At 43.3% G+C, this 22,126-nt stretch overlaps 1 protein-coding gene across 1 annotated transcript; it reads right to left on the reverse strand.

Annotated features, from left to right (window-relative positions):
* Positions 1-10,138: 10,138 nt before the first annotated feature.
* LOC121042433 (mitochondrial coenzyme A transporter SLC25A42-like) lies at positions 10,139-15,765 on the reverse strand. The gene is made up of 2 exons (XM_040493762.1): positions 15,693-15,765; positions 10,139-10,929 (listed from the first exon to the last, which is right to left on the reverse strand). Exons 1-2 carry the CDS (start codon positions 15,763-15,765, stop codon positions 10,139-10,141), a joined length of 864 nt encoding a protein of 287 aa, XP_040349696.1.
* Between the last annotated feature and the right edge of the window lie 6,361 nt (positions 15,766-22,126).

Genomic DNA, 22,126 nt, shown 5'->3' on the forward strand with positions numbered 1-22,126 from the left:
TTTTTTTTAATTTTTTTATCAACGTTTATTTATTTTTGGGACAGAGAGAGACAGAGCATGAACGGGGGAGGGGCAGAGAGAGAGAGGGAGACACAGAATCGGAAACAGGCTCCAGGCTCTGAGCCATCAGCCCAGAGCCCAACGCGGGGCTTGAACTCACGGACCGCGAGATCATGACCTGGCTGAAGTCGGACGCTTAACCGACTGCGCCACCCAGGCGCCCCTCTCATGAATTTTTAATGTCCCTCTTAAATGAATCATTTTCCTTTATACTTTAACAAAAACAGTTTTTAAAAAATTCCTACAAATTACTTTCTCATGACATAAATCTCTTCAACCTCCCACCACCAGTTACCATGTCTCATAACTTTTATTTGCATTTTCCAAAATTACTGATGACCTTATCTGCACAAGTCTCATCCATTGTTTTCCTTGACTTCTCAGAAGTATTTGACAACAAATCCCTTGTCTACTTTCTTGAAATTATATTTCCTTAGTTTCTACAATATTGCAGGGTATCTGAATCAGTTAAGGATCCAGCTCTTTATTTCAGCTCAGATCATGATCTCATGGTTTGTGAGTTCGAGCCTGACGTCAGGCTTGGGGCTTGGGATTCTCAATCTGCACCCCCCCCCCTCCTCCCCGGTGGGTCTCTCTCAAAATAAAGAAATAAACTTAAAAAATTTTTCCATAATATTTCAGCATGCTAATTTCCCTTCTTTATAATTCATCTATGATATCTTAGGGCTCATCCTTGGCCTCAAGAAACTTACAGTCTATTGCCAAGCCCAACATTTTGGCAGGCATTGCTAAGTAGCTGGCCCAATCTCAGTGCATAGACCACTTCTCCCCAGCCATTTCCTTCTACACATCCATTAGTAAATAAGTGTAAATCCCAGCAGTACCCATTAAGCAGTAAAGAAATGTACTATAACAGCATGGACAGAGGAGAAGTAATTTGAATGGAGGAGATGGGGAAGCTTTATACAGGAGATGACACTTGGGATGGAGATCTAAGGATGGAGAAATTTCACTGGCAAGAAGTGGAGAAAAGATTCCACATGGATAGAACTGCTTGAGCAGTGACCCAGAAGTAGAAGATGTTATATGTTCTTAACTGTTCTGGGTTGAACTATCACGGGGATGAAACGGAAGATATGAACTACAGTAGATTGGTGAGGACAGGGGGCACATAGACCATGGGTGAATGCTACGGAACCTGAACTGGCTTATGTAGATAGTGTAAAGGAGCCATCACAATTTAGGGACATGAGAATGTCACTATTAGAGTTATGTTTTAGAAAAAGAGCTCTAGTGTCAGTGTGGAGAACACGTTCGTGGGTAGAAGAGGTTGGTGGTGGGATATCTGTTTATTTTCTTGTGTATCTCATTCAGCATCGATCATACATTGCCCTCTTGGATTACGTATCTCTTCTGTGCTAAATATTTATTCCTTGGATTCCAAGATAAACTATTTAAGACAGGGGACACATCTTGTTTTTCTTTCAAGCATACTATCACATACACAGAAGTTATCACCCTGCCTTGAACATTATCATAACTTTCATTGTTATTAACTAACATTGATTGAGCAGTTATGTGTTAGACACTAATGCACAGTCAATGATATGTACTATCTCATTGAATCCTCGTGATTGTCCCCACTTTATAAATGTGTAAACAGGGAATTAGAGAACTTAGTCCTTTGCTTCAAATCATATGGTTGGTAACCAGTGGAACCAGGATTCAAAATAAGTTCTTTGTGACTCCAAAGTTATTAACAACATTGTTAAATGGACTTTCCATGGTGGCCAATCAACACATACTTTTGAACTATTGGATAAATAAAAATGGTGGGTCACAAAATAAATTGTTTTGATTTGATTTGATTTGTATAGGCAGTAAACATATTCATTCATATTGGGAAGATATATCCTGTGTCTGAGTTGTACACGTGTGTCTATCTAATATTTTCAAATAATAAAGTTAATAATAGTGGTAGGAAGTATTACTTATATGAATGAACATCATGAAAGAACCAGATAGTAAATAATGTCAGTGCTCTACCCAGATCCCACAATTCCCTTTTCACTGTTTCTGTGTGTCTCCAGACTTCAGTGTGCTCTTATTCCCATCATTCCTAAGCTATAGCAATTAGGGGGAGGATTTTCTTCGGTCTACTGGACACTTCTTTGAACACGTGGGACCGTGGGGCCGGCCGCGCCCCCCCGCGCTGGCCCTTTTGCAATACCTAATACCAATGGAGTTTTAAAGTCCTGCTTTCTTGACCCAGGAAAACTTTCAGGGATAATTTTTTTTCTTCAGAGTTCTCTGTGGGGCTAGGCTGTGTGATTTTGCTTGAGATCAGACCCTCATTTGTCTTCCTCCCCCTCTCTGTCCTTTTTCCTTCAGCCTTTTTTTGTTGTTGTTTTTCCCCTTGATGAATCCCTTGCAGGTGAACCTTCATCTCAGGATCTGCCTTCTGGGGAAGTTGACCTGAGAAAATTGTACGTTAAAATCTAATAAGTCTGCTTATTTTTTTCCTCTTTCTTTTCATTGTTTAACATGGTGTGTATGTCTTTGTAAGAATCAGTGACCAACATCACGTGCAGTGATTTGTTAGGATGCCTTCTCTTATCATGTGACTTTTTCTGAGATTTTATTTGACCTTTGGTACTTTTTGTAGCAAACAATGCAGAAAAGTTTTCTGCTGAGTGTGTTCATGTACAAAAGTGCAGCTTATGTGTGTTTGTTGAATGGAAACTAGAAGTTGCCTTAAAAATTTCACTATTGAATTTTTAGGAGTTTGAAAATCTAAGTTCTTAAGTTGTATTCCAAATATAGCCAATGTGCTTTTTAAAAATGGGTACATTTTGAATTCACATGGTTCAGATAATTCTGTTTCTTCCAGCATTATGAGCAAAACATTGATATGTTTTCTTCCTTCATTTCCCAAGCTGCGCATTTTATTTCTTCCAGCAGGACCATGGATAAGCAAATCATTCCAAATTTAGCACATTGGAAATGTCTCATGTTTAAATCATAGATGTTTTTATGGCTTGTGTGCCTTTTGCTAACTTTATCTCCCGCTTTGCTTCAGGTAACATTCTGAATGCTAGCAGTTTCTTGTGCCTCCAGACTGGTGATGATGTTCGGCTCTCAAAATGGCCAGGTCATAATAAATACACTTTAAATAGAGCTCACTAGTGCTCATGATTTGCAAACTAACTGGCTCCTCTCCCTTCCAGCCTTAGACTGTAAATTACTACATTGTATGTGATTAATGTGGCCCCATCAACATCCTAGTCCTGCTTAGGTGACTAACTTGGGATAGAGTTACCTAACCTAGAAATTCTCCTTGAACTTGGAGTCTCCTTGAACAGACATGGCAGAGGCTGGGGGATTTTAGTGGAAGAAAAGATGTATTTTCTTTCTTAGTCCTTTCAAAATACATAGTATTAATTATTTCCTGTATCTTGGAGGTTACATACAATAAAGTCTTACAGTAGAATGGATGCTGTTGTACGAAGTGTTAGCTGATGCCCCCTGTATCGAAGGCCCAGTGTGTGCTAACGCAGAGAAACCACTGTAGGATGGACAGGCAGGTTAAGGGAAGAGAGTTGATACCCAAAAATGAACAAGGAGAAAACTGTCAGTTTCTAGGGCCTGTTGGATGCCAGGCATGAGAGATGAAACTGATAGGGCAGGACGTGAGCACAGGCAAGGGTGAAAGGGAAGGTGAGACAGGGCCAGAAATGAGGCAGGAAGATGTGGGACTTTTGCAGTATTCTGAGCTGAGCTGGCAAGGGCTTCCTTTCGATGCCTTGGTGTTTTGATCTGTGTTAAAACTGTGGGGCCAGGCAAACAAGTACTACATTAAAATCCTCTTACATAATAGTTAAGAGTGATTCACTCTTTATAATTGAGGGGCACTGCAGTAGGCAATGAGGTTACAAATAATAATAATGATAATCAGCATCATTGTGATAATAGTAGTAATAAAAATAGCTTACACTTACATAGGGCTTACTCGTATGGTGTATGTTATGTGCCAGATACTTTTCTAAGGGCTTCACGTATATTAACTCCTTACAACTCTTTGAGGTGTAACCACTGTTTTTGTTTATTTTTGTTTCTCAGTTGTTACCATTTTAATGCCCACCTTGTGGATGGTGAATCTGAAGCACAAGAAGGTGAAATGCTTTGCTCAGTGTCACTCAGCAGGTGAGTGGTAGAACCAGCATCCAAGGCCCAGGAAGTCTGGCTTCAGGGTCTGCACAAAACTGCCCTCAAATAATCTGCTATTGGGTGGAGAGGTAGGAAATGCATTAACCGTGTAAATGACCATATAACTCACTTTGTCCTAAATATCGAATTAGTGTTCTACACAGTAGATGACTCAGGGGCCTGGAGCTGGGAGAGAAGCTTGTATGTGGCTATTTGGAGAGATGATAGGAAATGAAAGATTCAAAACTCAAGCTCAAACTTCTGGGAACAAGAGGCATTCATTGGTGACCTAACTGAAAAATCTAGGAGTGCATCTGGCATGCGTGCATCCCAAGGTGTAAATGATGATATCAACAGTATCTGTCTTTCCTTCTGGGTTTCTTTTCTTCTGTCGGCATAATTCTCAGCAAAGTTCTCTTCATGCAAGCCAGGTTGCCCCTACTGGCTTCAGGAGTACATTCTGCCAGCTTTATACCCCCAGTAATGAGCTCTTCCACCTCCATGTTTCTAGAAGCAGTTCCAGGATGGTCTCAGGTTTGAATTTCCACGGATTCAGTGATGTATCTGCTTCCTGAGCCAGTCACTGCGTGTGGGCCTGGGTTATTTATGCATCCCTTGCCCAAGGGTGTGCCTCCCAAAATTATATGGATTAAGTGTATAGGAGAGGTGGTTTTCCAAAAGAACATCTAAATGCAGTTGCCAGAGAGAGGGGAGATGATGGCCTCTAGGAGAAAAGAGGGCAAAACATTAGATCTCTTGCCCTGTATTACCAGGTGATATGTTGACTAACCAAGCCAAGTACCCAGACAACTAGAAAAAAAGAAGCATGTGAAGGTGTGAAAACCAGTTGGGCAGTCAGAGAAGGAGTCCTTGATGGAGAAATTGGGATTAGAGTTCGATTTTAAAGACACATTTGAGAGGTAAGGCTGGGAAACAGAGAAGACAGAAGTCTTCTTGGTGTATGGAAAGACGATACTAAAGCCATATAAAGCAAAACAAAATGTGTTCTGAGAAGGGCAAATGTTCAATATTACAGGAAGAAAATGGAATAGAGTCGGTAAATCTTAAAAGTTTGATTTTAGCCAGATTATGGAGAGACCTTGAATGCCAGCCGGAGAAATATTTACAATTTTTTAAATGTTTATTTTAAGAGAGAGAGAATGAGAGCTTGTGCATGAGCCAGGGAGGGACAGAGAAACAAGGAGAGAGAGAATTCCGAGCAGGCTCTGCACTGTCAGCACATGAGCCCAATGTAGGGCTCGAGCTCATGAACCGTGAGATCATGACCTGAGCTGAAGTCAGATGCTTAACTGACTGACCCCCCGGTGCCCCTTTAAATTTTATTATGTAGGCAATGGATAGCCACTGTACATATTTCCTCAGAGAAGTAAAGTAAACCTGACACTGATTTCAGAAGATTAATCTAGAGAGTTGGTAGCACATCAGGAATCCACAGATCATTTACTAGTTTTCTGATAGGCGGTATCCACACATCTGAGATTTGTTAGAGGAAATCACACAGTGGGGCAGATTGCTATATTGATAGATCCTGTTCGTCAAACTCAAATGGATACACACCACTGCTTTCTTTAATAACTAACTCTCTGGAATAAGTATTTTATACATTTTCTGCCTTGTCTAGACTCTTTCTCCTGCCTTTCCAGTCTTTCTCAACTCTCACTGCCCCATCCCTGTGCAGAGGTGCTTCCATTCCCCCCTGGACCATTGAAATACCATATTCCAAAGTGATTCCCCCTTTTTTTTGTCTTTGCCCCATCTTGTGGCTCTAGTCCAAATACAAGGTGCTAGGAGTGATATGGTAGAGTCAGTGTTTCAAAAACAAGTTAGTGAAGTCCCAGAGGAAAGGAAAGGAAAGAAACAAAAAGGTTGGTAGAAGGATACTGAACATGCTTTTAGGCTGAAGAGATGAAGCCAGCAGAGAAAATTATGATACAAAGAAAACCAAAGGGGCTAAGTATTGGAGCAAAGGCCCAGAGCGGAGAAGCATCATGGTATCTCAGCAGAGACACCTGTTACACCAAAACGGGGGAAAAGGAGCAAAGACTTACAAAGTGTCATAGCTGACAAAAGGTCAACCCTACCTGCGCCGGTAGCTTCTTAACCTGATCTCAAATCTGGGGATGCTACAGAGGTGAGTACGTACTGGAGGAATGTATTCAGCTCTTTGTTCAATCACCGTTTAGGCCTTTCTATGCTTATTGGGATGTAACTGTGACCCACTGAACATTAGCCCTTGTGGAACACAGGTTGTACTGGGAACTGGGAAGCTCATGTCAAATTATAAGAATCTCCCGGGAGATCTGAGGAAGAGTACAGAGTACCGTGCATGGGGAATCTTTTTAATTTGTACTCATTTTTCCTTGCTGGTCTGTTGTCTTTGCCTGAGTCACGGTGAGGCCCCAAACCCACAGATTCAGCTCAGCCTTGGCCAGGCTTTGTGGAGTAATGTTAAGTGGTGCTAACATTTAGCTTGTTGGGGAGCACTGAACTTTAGGAGCAGGCGAAGGGGCTGAATCCAATTACACTCTCTATAAGAAGACAGTGGGGTAGTGTTTTGGCACGTTTCTTGGAAACTTACTGACCAAATAGACAAAAAATTAAGTGTACTAGAAGATTTGAGTAACATAATTAATATGTCCTTGATAATAGACTTATACAGAAATATAAATTAAAACATACATAGAAATTTTTTAGCATTGCTGAGTGCTCATCAAACACTCATAAGCCATAAAAAAGCTATGTGATAAAGAAGCTTGAACCAATAAAAGAATCAACAGGAAAACTCAATCACATTAGAAATCAGTAACAAAAGGAAAGCTGGAAAGCTGGCACAGATTTGGAAACTAAAATCATAATATTAACCCTTGGGGGAAAGGACAAATAATGATAAATTGATAAAATAACTAGAATGGATTTACCAAATTATTATATGACAGAATTTATGGAATATAGCTAAGGCAGTGTTCAGTGGAAAATGTATAGCTTTAAAGATCTTTACCATAGTAAAAACTGAAGTCAAGTAAACTGATTGTTCAACTAAAAAAGAATTAGTGATGTGCAATGTTAGACCCAGATAGGAAATAAAACAAAAATTACGACAATAAGTTAACATTTATATTACAACATTTATTGACCCAGGCATTGTTATTGATGCTTAACTCACTTGATCCACAATAATAAAGATACATGCAGAGATCACTGAGCCAAAGTATTAAAGAATATTAATCAAACCAAAAACTAAAATGGTTTATTTAAAAATGTTAAAATAAATAAGATCTTTTAATTTTTGCATTGCCTTTCAGCAAATTACCAAGGAACAGATAATTCCTATGCTAGTGATTTATTTCCGGAAAACGGGAAGACATGTCCAATTCATTTATTTCCAGTTTTATTAAGAAATAGTTGACAAACATCACTGTGTAGGTTTAAGGTGTATAGAATGATGGTTTTGTTTAGACCCAATTCATTTTATGAGACTAGAAAAACCATTCTTCCAAACATGAAGAAATGAGAAAGAAAATTATAGACCCTTTTCACTTGCAAATAGAAGTGCCTAAATGCAAATGAGATATTAATCCTGCGATGTAACAATGTATCATGATTAAGTAGGGTTTATCTCAGGAATCCAAATATGGTTTATAACTGAGATTCACTCCACCAAATGGATTAAAGAAGAAAAATCACATGTTAACAAAATAGATGCTGAAAGTGCATTTGATAGCATCCAATTCCTATTTATGATTGAAAAAAAAAATCTGGACAACTAGAAATAACTGGAAATTACTTAACTTGATTAAAGCCTACTACAAACATTATGTAATGCCATTTGATAATATGAGGATACCTACTCCCATCATTACTCTTCATCATGGTCCTGACTAGTTCAAAGAGATTAAAAGAGAGAGAGACAGAGAGAGAGAGAGAGACCAAATCAGGATGCTACACTCCATAAAACCTAAATGTTTTTAGTTGCTTAAAAACCCCAAGAGTTTCTTTCTTTCTTTGGTTTCTTTTTGGTCATTTTCATATTAAATAATACTCTCTTAGAAACAGTCTTTAAAGTATATAAACAAAGTGTCTTCATGGCATCAAAATGTTACTCCAGATCAGGAGGGACACCAGTGGGAGGCGTGTGACTGCAGAGGGCACAGCCCCACTGTGTGCAGGGCTGAGGATGGGCGTGCTCTGGAGGCCCACTTGGCTGGGAGCCACCTTGGGGAGGAACACCCCCACCAGCAGGACCTGGAACCCTCTCCTCTGCTGCCCAGCCTGCGGCTCAGACCATTCATTTGGTGTCACTTGCCTGGAGTGGACCCCTGGCCCCTGCTGCTTTCTCTCACCTGAGGACCCTTGGGTCCCCACCTCATCTCCCTGAAACGGGTCTGCTTCTCCTTCCCAGCCTGGGCACCAGGCAAGGCCAGGAGAGGAGCAGGGAAGCCCACCCAACAGGACAGTCATCGCAGGCTGCCTGGGACCCTGGGGGAAGAGTCTCAGGCTGCCCGATGGGGTCTTCATACCCACAAGTCAAAGGCAAGAACAGAAAGGTGACAGAAGAAAGAAGAGACACGAAAGTCACCACTGGAAATGTTCAGGAAGCAAACACGCCCTCTCAGACCCTTTCATACACGGTGGCTGTGGAGCCATCTATGAAAAATGGCCCTCTGGTCACCCTCTGCCTGGAACCAGACCGCACAGCTCAGGTGTGGGGTCAGCCAGACTGAAAACCAAAACCAAAGGGAATCAAGAAACTCCAAACATCACTCGGAAATGAGTGTTTCTGTATCCCTGCGATACCTAGCAGGCCCCGGTGGACTTCTCCATGAGACCGCTTCCCTGAGGCACCTCAACCCCTGCGAGCTGCCACACCTAGGTCACACACTGTCTCAGGAGCTCCCACTTTGGAAGATCAGGCTGCTAGTTGCCTCTCTGCACTCTGTTTATGGAAATCAGAAAACCCTGTGGGCCTTAAATCACCCTGTTCTTGGCCAAGTGTCCACTCAGGGGGGAGCCAAGGCGGTGACAGCTGCCACAAGTCCCCCCAGGAGCTGCTGTGCCACGGACAGAGGGTCAGGGCCTGAGGCCGGGCTTCACTGATGTGACTTGTGGGAGAGGGATGGGAACTTTCCCGCTCAGAGGAGGCGACCTGGGCGCCCAGTTTTCAACAGATGCCACCAGATTAGGACTCAGACCCAAATCCATGTCAACTCTTCAAATCCTGCTGCCCGGAGGAGGTATGACCCTCCCAGGACCATCACAAACTGGGTGAGTGGGCAACAGAGAGGAAGACCCACTCCTGGGGCCCTACTTTGGCTGTCGAGTCCAGGGTCCTTCTCTTGGGAGAAGCCTGTTCTCTCCTCTGGTGACAGAGGCGTCCGTCATCTGGGAAAGGCAGCACAGGTAGGGAGGGGCAGGGCTGGGCAAGGCTGCATTTATAGCTCCAGATGAGCAGGAGGTTGGCCCCACCTCACTAGGGCCCGCAGGCCAGGCCTCTCCTTACACTCTGTGGAGTTTCCTCCTGTTGTGCAGGTGGAGTCTGGCTCTCAGCCCCCTGGGCAGGTGGTCAGTACAACTAGGAGCATGTCCAAGGTCACAGAGTGCCAGGAGGTGGCGCTGGTCACTCCCAGCTCTGGGTATTTAAGGCAAAGCCTCCAGGAGACAGCGCCAGCCCTGGGAAGCGGGGAGGGGGAGACTCTGGGAGCCCCCGCCCACCAGTCCCAACTGGCATTTCAGGAGCCCCTGGCTTTACTCTGGGACAGAGTATAGGCGCCCAGCTTGTTCTACAGCGTGCTCCGAGGTGGTTCCCAGGGTGGAACCAAGCGCACCCTGGCCCCACGTGCTCAGACACAAAAGGGTCAGTGGTCCCCCGCACGGCGAAGCTCAGTTCCCTGTGTCAACAGCGGCTGGTCTGCAGATGCCTCAGCACCAGCTGCACGAGGTCGAAGGTGGTGAAGTTGACGCCCACGGCGGTCAGGCCCTTGAGCCAGTTGCTGGGCCCACGCACGGCGCCCTCCTCCCCACGGGCGGCAGGCGATGGAGGCGGGCAGGTGTCCCGAGACCCTGGCCGTCCGCCTGAGCCACCGCTAGGCGTCCAGAGGGCGCCAGGAGGCCGGCGGGAGGAAGGACGGGGCGGGCGCAGGCCCGGGGGGCGGGGCTGCGGGCGGCCCCTGAACTCTGCGTGGCCCGAGCGTCTCCTAGGTGTAGGCAGCGCCCCCAGCGCGGTGGGCGCGTATCCGTGGTCGACGGTCTCCGGGCCCACTTCCCGGGAGATGCGGCTGAAGACGGGAAAGATGGCGCTGTACGTTGCCCTTGGGGTCACGGCCACCCTCGCTCCGGCAGGGCCGGGGGTTGGGTCCTCGAAGCCGAGGTCACTGCAGCCGGGCCGGGGGTTGGCAGGGCTTCCCCACCGCAGCCCGAGCGGCGGCCGCGGCTGCGCGGGGCTCCTGGAGCGCGCTCCGCTGGGGGGCTGCGCGGGGCCGCCTGAGCTCCAGCGCCCCAGGCTGAGGATGCCGCAGTGGAGGCAGGTACAAGGTCTCCTGGGCCAAAAATCTTTGTGAAGACACTTGGAAGGTGATTTTGGTTGGGTCCACGGGGGAGATACCGCCGTTTTGGCAAGAGCACCGGCCGGAACCCAAGGCAGGAGGGAGCTGAGAACTTGCCTGTGATCGCTGTCCCACGAGACAGCTGAGGGCAGGACAGCGGCCACCACGGCTTCGCCTCCACAAGTTTATTTCTTGCTCACACTAAACGTTCCTTATGGGTTGGCAGAGGGGTCGGGCTCGTTGTCCCTCGGAGAGGGAGGCTGGTGGAAAAGCCATCATCTTAAACATTGCCAGTCATTACGTCTAAGGGAAGATCACAACCTGGGAAGGTCTGGCATCCACAATTAAATGCTGTGGTTCCAAAGCCACAATGTCACTTGCTCAAAACTCAGTTGGCCAGAAATAGCCACATGGCCCCACCCATGTACTGGCAAGGCAGGAAGTGGAATCCTATTAATGGACCTAGAAAGGGGAAGATACGGAAATACCGGTGGACATTTCTAACAACTACCACAGAGGCAAGTTCATAGGAAATGAGGAAAGGACACAAAACTGTCTCCTTGTAGATTTATGAGTTTTTACATAAACCAACAAGAAATCAAAGAAAACCACTAAATGATTATGACTAATAAGATCTTGTGGCAGTGTTGCTGAAACATCAGTTTAGAAAAACAAATAGTGGTACTCAGTGTCACCTGTTCTTGGTATTTGATAAAGTAGATTACTTTCTCCTCCAAACATTCGATTCACTTGGCTTCTATAGAACTGTAGCCTCCTAGTTTTACACCACCTTCACTGGCTGCCCATCTTAGTTTTCTTTTTTCATCTCCTCTGCGTCTCTGTGCCTTCTTAATGCTGGAATACACCAAGATCAGTCCTTGGACCTTTTTGACCTATTCTCTCTTCCTTGGTGATTTCTTCTAGTTTTTTAAGTTGATATGGTAATGTTACAAATTTTATCTCTTGGACAGATCTGGACTCTCAACTCCAGACTCACATACACAACAGTGTATTCAAATCTCACTTGAGTGTCTGATGACATCTAAAAGGGATCTTACTGATCCCCTTATATAATGGCATCTAAAAGATTAAGGGAGTTTTCTTCCCTTGATTTGTTCTTTAGGAACTCTTCCCCATTTAGTAAAATCACAACTGCATCTTTGAAAACCTTGAAATCATCATTGACTCCTCTCTCTTTAATACTCCACTGCCCAGTTGTCAACAAATCAAGAATGTGACTCCTCATACCTCCTCCATTGCTACTAATTAGTCCAAATCACCATCATCTCTTGTTGTGCCTCTTGAAATAGTCCCTAATTGGTCTTCGTTTTCTACTCTTGCCCCACCTATAGCCTGGTGTCAACATAGTAGCCTAAGTAAACCTAACCTCTAGATCAGTTATGGTATTCATACAGTGGTTTCCCATCCCGGTCAGAGACTGTGCAAGGCAGTGTGTAAGAGCACAGGCTCTAGAATCAGACCCAATCAGTCATGTGACCCAGCTACCTGATCTTGGGCAAGTTACTTAAGCTATTTGTGCTGTGGCTTCCTCATCATTCAGGTGGGGTTGTCGAGAGGATTAGGTAAATTAATATGTATAACGGCCTTGGAACAGTGCCTGGCATATGGTAATGCAATATGTGTATCAGCTGTTATTTTATTGTTATTGTTATTTTGGTAAACTCCAAAATTCTTAATTTTTTAAATGTTTTATTTATTTTTGAGACAGGGACAGAGAATGGGCGAGGAAGGGGCAGAGAGAGAGGGAGACATAGAATCTGAAGCAGGCTCCAGGCTCCAAGCTGTCAGCACAGAGCCTGACATGGGGCTAAGATCATGACCTGTCAGACGCTTCACTGACGGAGCCACCCAGGCGCCCCAAACACCAAAATGCTTAAAATGACTTTTAGGGCTCTACACTTCCTACCTACCCCAAGATAAGCTCTGTGGTAATCAGGAACTTTTGTCTGTTTTCCCAGCACATAAAATAATGTCTCAGTTATAGCAGGAGCTCAATAAATATTTGTTAAGTGAATTAATGGATAAAAGAATAAATGAATTCAAAGAGGGCTGATAAAATATAAAGAAGATCTCAGAATCTAGTCCTTATTAAATAATACAAATTACACCACAAAGAAGGACTTTTTAGTTGATATCATGGAAGAAATTTGCTTTTCATGTGAAAAAAGTTAAGATTGATGTTTTTGAAGTCTATACCAATTAGAAAGCTACACTTAAAAATGTGACTTTCTAAATAAAACACTGAAGCACATACCCTAAAAGTTAAAAGTGGGTTGAGCAAAGTTAGCAGAAGGAAGAAAATGATAAAGAGTAAAGCAGATATAAATGAAATAAAGAATAGAAAAACAGTAGGAACAAATCAACAAAACCAAGAGTTAGTTCTGTGAAAAGATCAACAAAACTAACTTTGAGGAATCTTGGGCAAGGAAAGCCAAGAAGGAAAAGTGATATTTTCTGTTAAACTGAGTAGAATAGGATTGGTGATATTATAATTTGAATAGTAAAAGAAAAGTGACTTTATTTTATACCCAAACCAATGAAGGGGGCATACTTATTACTTGCGAATAATTATACATAAGTAGGATCATAGTATACACGCTGGTTTAGAACTCATTGTTGTTCTTTTAACAGTATGTTGTGGACATGTTTCTTTGAAGTAAATGTATACATGTAAAAAAATTTTTTTTTTAAGATCTCAAAAAAAAGAGTGGGTTGTTGGATTAAGACTACAAGAAAATGAAGGATTTTTTTGGCAGTGAAGGTAACAAAACAACTTACCAATTGGGGACCAGGAACTATATCTGCAACATTAAAAACCACCGAGATTATTATCTAGAACATAATAGAAGTGTCTGTTGATGTGCAGTTAAAATAAAACAAAGTAGAAAATAATGAACAGACGTGAATTGGTAATTCACAAGCAGGGGGAACCTAAGTGCTTTTAAGTATCAGAGATTTTTACGCTTACAAATAATCAGAGAATTATAAATTAAAACAGTAAAGATATAATCCTTTATACTCCTCAGATGGATAATACAAGGCTGATACAATTTTTTATACTTCTGAGATTGATAATTAGGAAAATAGCGAGCACTGGCGATGGGAATGAAATGGGAATTCTCATATTCTGGAGAAAGTATAAACTGGTAGAAACCTGCGGGAGAGAAATCTGGCAGTACTAATGAAATTATATATGTGTATCTCCTAACACTCCCACAACCCTGTTCTTGGTTATAGACTTCTCTTCAACACGTCTAAGGATCCCTGTTTGCATCACAGTTTGTGGTAGCGAGAAGCTGGAGGAAACCATGGCTGAGTAAAGAGTAAGTAAAATGAGACAAGGGCACCCAAAAACCTGTTATCTAGGATGAAGAAGCAATAATCATAGAGCACCTGTGTACATCTTGAAAGTGATATTGAGTGGAAACTAATAGGGAGAACCTGATTTATAGGTCAATATAATTTATATAATTTATATAAAGTAAGACTGTATATTTGTAGGAGTAGGAAAGGAGGTCAGCTCATAGCCATACTACTGATTCTTTTTTTTTTTTAAATGTTTTTATTTAATTTTGAGAGAGCACAAGTGGGGGGAGGGGCAGAGAGAGAGGCGGACAGAGGATCCAAAGCAGGCTCTGTGCTGACAGTGGTGAACCTGATGCGAGGGCTCGAACTCACGAACCATGAGATCAAGACCTGAGCCGAAGTCAGACGCTCAACCAACTGAGCCACTCAGGTGCTCCCATGCTGCTGATTCTTGTTCAGTGATTCTGCGCCTGCTCATTCCCCAGTGTGAGTGCGTTGGCCTCCAGGATTGGGCTGCAAAGGCAATACCTGATATGTTTATTGTGGAGGAAGGTGTGAAGACTGTTGGGGAGACAACTGCCCTTTAATGCAACTAGCACACCTGGAGAGAAGGTATAGGCATCCCCAGAGTCCCTTAACACAGAGCTCCTTCAGAAGTGTGCACAGATTCACAGGTGATTGGATTTAGGGCCCAAAAAAGACATTGGAAGCCTAGAAGAAAAATACCTTCTTACACCTAAGTAACTAAAAGGGGCAATAATCCAAAATCTTTACAAACAGCATCTTCTAAAACCACCACTGCGGTGTCTTAGAGTTTCCACATCAGACATTAACCATAGTCTTTGGCCTTTGTCGTTCTTAAAATACAGCTGCTATCGCTTGAGCTCTTACTATGCATTGGGTAACGCAAGCCATTAGCCACAGCTTCTGCCCAGATTTCAATAAAACCAGTGTAAACAGTTCATAAATTGCCCAGTATACTTGTCAGGATGTGTCTTTGCCAGTGTGATCTGTGATTTATCTGCCTTGTGTTACAGATTTTAAATCTGCAGTATTCTAGGCAAGTCCCAAATTATAAACCAATTTCGCTTCAGAATTTATTTGGTGACCTTATGGTTGGGAAATGAGAATGTCTTTTCACATGAAAAGAATGGTGTAAGTGGTATCACCCACTTTCCTGGGCACTGGGTTCACAGCCAGATTTTGGAAGCCTGACATTTATACTTAGCAGCTTCCTTGCGACACTCACAGGTTTGCTTTATATGCTGTAACGACATATAGGTTTGCTTTATATGCCTTGTGCGACATGGCCCGTAGGGAAATAGGCTGTTTCTTGCGCTACAGAAATACTGAGGAGGGATTGCAGGCAAGATAAGTGGTTTCCCTAAACCACTGGATCTCAGTCCTATCTGGGTATTGAAATCGGCCCTAACCATTTTCCAGAAAGGACCATGGAAATCCCGGAGGTAGGTTTGGGTCAGGTGCAACAGCCTCCATGTGATGCTGTTACACAGCCGTGTTACCAGGCAGCAACACGGTCATTCAGTCCCTGTTCTCGTCCTGCTCACCTGATCTCACCTGTGCCGCAGGAGCACCAGGCACCCTCTGGCATCTGAAGTCCAGCATGCAGGTGGTTGAAAGCCTCAACCATGCTAGTTTGTGGAATCTAACGCATGCCCAGACTGACAAACTCCCATCTATGGCCTCACCTTCACTTGGTGTGGCTTATATAACTTTGAGATTCTCGTGAACGTGACCCCTTCTTTTGTCTTAGTAGTAGGTGATCAGGATGTCGCCTTCTGCTCTGATGAACATAAACAAGAAAAGTCAAACCACAGTGTCTGAAGGAGGAGAGAAGAGGTCGGATCTTGAAATGGGTTCTGTGGGTGGCCATGCTGTCCTTTGCTCATTCATTCATGCAAAGTGTCAACATAGGCTTAGTGGGGGTCTGCTCTGGCCAGGCCCTTCTCTAGCTACAGTGGAGCTACGGTGGGGGAACAACACAGATGGAAGTCTGTTTATATGTTAGCAAAATGTGTAAAACATGCTAGAGGGCAGGTAGTGATAGAAAGTAAGTTAGGAAAGGGCTTAGGGAAAATTCTGGGTGACATGTCTGGGATGGTAGAAGACTGTCAGAAGGGGCCGGAGGGGCCTGAGTGGGGTGTGAAGGAGAACCTGAGTAGAAGTAATGAGAAATGAGAAATGAGGTTTACTCGATTTTGAACCACCCCTCCCACCACTTTACGGGTAGTGAAAGGACACGATCCCTCCCGCCCCCCATCACCCTCTCCAAGGCTTAGAGCCTTCACACCAAGACTAAAATGGTCTAGGCTCCTATTGCCCGCATCCCTCAATAGGGCACTGTGCTAGTCTTACCTAGGACTTCTCTAGTTTCTTCCTCACATGCCCTGTATCGCCCTGTTATTTTTTCCTCTCCCTCTTTAATAATATTTCTTGCTTCTGTGAAGATGAGAATGGCTACATATTCGAAAAAAAACAGTCTAATTTAGTTCTCACTGAGGTGCTTGTCAATAAGAATAAATTTTTAACTGATGTAGCATCACACACTGGGAGGAACAGAGTTCTGGAACTGTTGCCTTCACCTGGGAGCTGGCTCTGGGGTCAGGGGACCTTAACTGGTTGTTCACCATATTTTCCTTTTGCTGACTCTGGAATCCATAGGCTCAAGAGCATCAGGACCTCTGCCTGGTGTTTCTTTGACGGAGCACGTTTGTTGGCAGGAAGGGCCACATAGGGCAGGCTTTGCACAGAAACCTCACGTGTCAGCTGGTGCTGGTGGTTTGCTGTCTGCAGCACTTGCCAAGCTGAGGACACCCCTTTGGTGAACTTAGAAGCCCGGCATGGCCTTCTGAAAGAAAACTTCACGGAACGCCCTGGGCCTTTGCTGTTATGGCCAGTGAGTCGGAGTGTACGAGGTGGGGGAAGCAGCTGGGGTCAAAAGCAGAAGACAGGATAAATGAGTCTATGAAACAGCAGGCCAAGATTTCCAGGGGAACTGCTTCAGCTACCTACTGCTTTGAAATGGAAGGAAGAAAGCAGACCAGAGTACAGGGCTCAAAGAGAGCGAGAGGTGACAGAAGGATCATTCTCAGGAGCCTTATGAGCACCGAAATAGGTTTTCATTCAGGATGACCCAAACCTAGATTTAGAGTCTGTCAGGGTGCTGAGTGGCTAAGTCAGTTACGCGTCTGACTTCATGATCTCACGGTTCGTGGGTTTGAGCCCTGCATTGGGCTCTGTGTTATAGCTCAGAGCCTGGAGCCTACTTTAGATTCTGTGTCTCCCTCTCTCTCTCTCTGCCCCTCCTCCGCTCTCTCTCTCAAAAATAAATAAACATTAATAAAAAATTTAGAGTCTGCCGTAACCCCACCCCCCACCTCTCTTTCTCATCCATCCATTTATCTATCAATTCCATCTATCGGTTATCCATCTATCTACTTACCTGCCCGTGAAAAGGAAAAGTCAATCCACATTGTCTGGAAGGAAAGGAAATAGGTCGAATCCTAAAATCTGTTCTTTTGGCATTCAGACTGTAATTAAGAGATTAGAGGTTCAGGGGCACCTGGGTGGCTCAGTTGGTTTAGTGTTTGACTGTGGCTTAGGTCATGATCTCACAGTTCATGAGTTTAAGTCCCGCATTGGTCTCTCTGCTGTCAGCACAGAGCCTGCTTTGGATCCTCTGTTTCTCTCTCGATTCCTCTCTCTCTCTCTCAAAAATAAATAACCATTAAAAAAAGAAAGAGATAAGAGATTTATTCATTTTGCCAAGAAATACACAGACACACATATACACATTATTACTTTCTATTAGAATCAGAGGAACGCACACACATTCATAAAGACCCAAAGTCACTCTCAGGGCCCAAGTGAAAAGTTAAGAGTTTTAACTAATTTGGCTTTAAACTCAAGGCTTCCAGTACAGGTTAACCGGAGGGCATGAGGGGCATTGCAGGAGAGCCGGCATTGGAACAGTGAACACTGGGAGTGAGGACAGCACCCTGGAATGAAGACGTATCACAGCTTCCTCCTCCAGGGGCTTTTGTGAGATGGTAGCAGGAAAAGAACTTGGTGTTTGCAATCTAAAGCAGTTTGGGGAAAACATATGAAATCTCTGGAAAGACTTTTGATAATATGATATAATGTTGGAAGATCTTGAAAAAACATGCTGAATTGTATTTCTCATTGCTCTCAAGGACTGTATTGCATAAAGCACTTTAAATTTAGATTATTCCCAATACTTTATGACAGATTTGAGGTAAGAAACTTGATCTGATTGATTCCCATCGTACTTCCCCCCCCCACCCCCTGCAACATACTTCTCATTTAGACTTTCACCCTTTCAATTGTGTTCCTGAACTTCACCTAAACATGTGAATTGGCTTAGCCATTGGGCGGTAAGTGGCACAGACACAGACACGCAGGTTGGAGAGCTGGTGACGCTTACATGTTGTGGCAAAAGAGGTACTATGAGTTTCACTTGTGGTGCCTCCGAACACGGACTCCGAACTCCTGAGTGCCAGAGAGGTAAGTTGAGGTGCAGTAGAGTTCTGCACCCCAAATGGGAAAAAAAAGTTCACAGGTGGTTCTAAGGAAGCTGCTTAGGAGACTGCAGTGCTAAACCTTTCCCCCAAACCTCCTGTTGAAGTCCCTGGTAGATAAGGCGAGACCAGCCTGCATCACTCACTAGTTCAAGGCAATGTTTTAGATCCAGTGTACTTGGGTTTGGATTCTGGCCTGCCTCTTACTAGAAACATAGTTTTATGTTTGTTTGTTTGTTTTAACATACATTTATTTATTTATTTATTTATTTATTTATTTATTTATTTTGAGAGAGAGAAAGAGCATGAGTGGAGGAGGGGCAGAGAGAGAGGGAGAGAGAATCCCAAGCAGGCTCCATGCCGTCAGCACAGAGCCTGACGTGGGGCTCAATCTTACAAACTCGATCATGACCTGAGCTGAAATCAAGAATCAGATGCTTAACCGACTGAGCCACCCAGGTGCCCTAAGAAATATAGTTTTGAATACGTTTCTCAATGTTTTTGAATTGCCGTTTCTTGTGCCATGATTGTGGACTTAGTGACAACAAACACAAAGCTTATGGCCATGTGTGTGGCACAGGGCTCCTTTACTAAGAGGTCCAGTGGGTAATGCTTCTGTTTATTGTTGTTGGCTCTTCATTCATTAGCATCCATCCTCTTCTGTGTCTCACCTTACCCTGTGACCGACTGGTCAGGTCCTGATAGACAGGAAATGCAGAATTCCTGGCTTGCAGGGGCTTCAGTTTTCAGCCATAAACCACAGAGTCCTCATCCATCCTATTTCTCCAATTGAGCTTGTGTGTTTCTGTAATTTCTTGTATATTAGCTACATGGAAGGAAGACCAGCCTTTCTTCCAATTTGTTCCTTACCGCACCCAGGGGATGATTTTTCTCTGTGCTTTTTGTTAGTGGTTGTGTAGGTGGGGATTTTATAGAACACTCTGGCTTAGAAAAGAAAAAAAAAAAAAAACTCAAGCCCGCATGCTGCATCAAAACTTCTCCTCCCAGTAATCAAAACCTGACAATGTTTTATTTCTGTATCACATTGCTTTTACACCTGTCGGCTGAACCACCTGGGATTCTGTGGTTTAAACATTTCATTTTCCTATAAGTATGAGATATAGTGAAGCAGCCACAACAAAAACAGTAAGTTACATGCAATGAACACTGTACTGAAATAGCAAATTCTGTGTAGCCCCAGGAAGTATAATCTCCAGGGGTCAATTCACATGAAAAGTTGACTGTTTGATACCTTATGAGGGCCTTTAAATATCAATGGTTCTCTTTTCCAAGAGAGCAAATTTAAATCCTTCCTAGATTTTAATAGTTTATTTTGAAGTACTCTGCTTGTATATAATTTTTATAGACCAGTGAAGGCTTTTAGGTAAAATACTCCATCACTTTCAATTCCATTTATTAAATAAATATGTATGGAAACCCTACTAAATTCAGAGGGACTAATCCAAGCCCTGTAGGGACTCCAAAGATTTCTTGTTTATAAACAACTTCTGTGGTTTCTTCTCTACATAATATATCACCTGTTTTACATGTAAATAGAGGCTTCTTTTAATTATAATACATCTAAATCACAATTATAGCTCTTTTTTAAATTTATGGTATTTATTTCCCAGTGTGAATAACATAGTTTATAAATCAAAGTAAAAGGTTATATTCAATTACGCAAACACGACTTTTCCAAAAAGACAAGCAACTGGACTTGAAACATTTTACTTCAATTCATGTGTTATTGAGTAAGTATATTTGGAGCACCTACTATGTGCCAGACACTTTGGTAGTATCTGGGATATGAATAAAACAGGATCCTTTCTAGGGACTCAAAATCTATTAAAATGCAAGTTGCAATAAAACATGGCACACACCGGGACAAGATGTATTTAAAGTGTTAAGGAGGTTACTAGTAAGAAGTTACTGGTAAGAGTTGGGGGGGTGATCCCTTAATTTCCTGCTCCAACTCTCCAAATAATCTCTGGCCCTCCACATCTCCCAGCTGATGAAGCCAAAAACATAGAGGTCATCATCCATGAACTGGCCCTTTCCTTGATCTCCCTCATTCAGTCCATCAGCTGGTCCAGCCACACACTTCCCCTAAATTTTGAACCTGCCAGTTCACCTCCATTCCTGCTTTTCTCCCAAATTCAAGCTGTTGTGCACTTTCCTCGGGTCCTCTCCAGTAACCAGTTCCCCTGGTCTCCTTTCTTCCATTCTTGCCACCTTACAGTGCTTTCTCTGCACAGCAGTAAGTAGCGTTTTAAAAACATACAAACCAGGGGCGTGTGGGTGACTCAGTCGGTTAAGCGTCCGACTTTGGCTCAGGTCATGATCTCACGGTTAGTGAGTTCGAGCCCCATGTCAGGCTCTGTGCTGACAGCTCAGAGCCTGGAGCCTGCTTTGGATTCTGTGTCTCCTCTCCCTCCCGCCTCCCCTACTCATGCTCTCTCAAAAATAAAAATTAAAAATAATAAATAAAAATAAAAACTACAAACCAAATCATGTTCTACTGTCTCGAGCTCTTTAGTGGCTTCCTGTTATGCTTAAAATAAAACCCAGCCCCCAGCCAGGACTTCTAAGACTCAACATGAGCTGTCCCATGCCGTCCTCATCTCTCTCCACTTTCCTCTTGGCTCCAAGTCATAACAGCTGTAACATGTACAATCGGTGTGCCATCTTAGTGCTGCAAGTATCTCAATCTTCTTTCCATTTCTACATAGGTCTAGCTTGCTGTCGCCTCAGACCTGCTGCATGGAACTCGCTCTCCCCAGATATGCTCATGGATGGCTCCTTGTTTTCTTGGAGACCTGAGCTCAGGAGTCCCCTCCCTACCCTGGCTCAATTCACTCTTTATTTCCTTCTTCACAGCACTTACCTCTGAAATTGTGCTGGCCTCTCATTTGTTTATCTTTTCTTCCCAATCCCTCCCCACTCTGGCCCTCCACACACACATACAAACTCACAGATGAAAGCTTTGTAAGATCAAGGATCTCTTCTGTCTTCTTTGTATGTATACATCCAGCACTTACCGTTTGTTGAATGCATGAACGAATGATTTCAGAGGGAAAATGACATTGGAACTAGGTAAGATCTCATCAGACCAAGATGATGGAGTGAGATTCTAAAACTATCAGCTATTGCCTAGTGAGAGAGACACTTAAAGGCAAGGAACTAGCAACACCATGGTTAATATTCCAGTTGGGAACAACTTCCTGAACACAGGCATAGTATATGGATTGAAATATGCTTCACTTAAGGCAGAGCCAGACTAAGACTGAATACTAACGCTTGGAACATGTTTTGATTTTTTAAAAGTTTTGACTATTGGAACTGGTGTCTGCATTCAGAAATAAATCTCATGGATTATATCCTTCCAATTATATCTTCACTGTCTGGTATTTTAAAAGTGAAATGGCAATTTAAAATTTAAATGCTTCTTTTGTA

Source organism: Herpailurus yagouaroundi, unplaced genomic scaffold (genome assembly GCF_014898765.1).
Source record: "Herpailurus yagouaroundi ecotype Mexico unplaced genomic scaffold, PumYag 28, whole genome shotgun sequence".
NCBI lineage: Eukaryota > Metazoa > Chordata > Mammalia > Carnivora > Felidae > Herpailurus > Herpailurus yagouaroundi.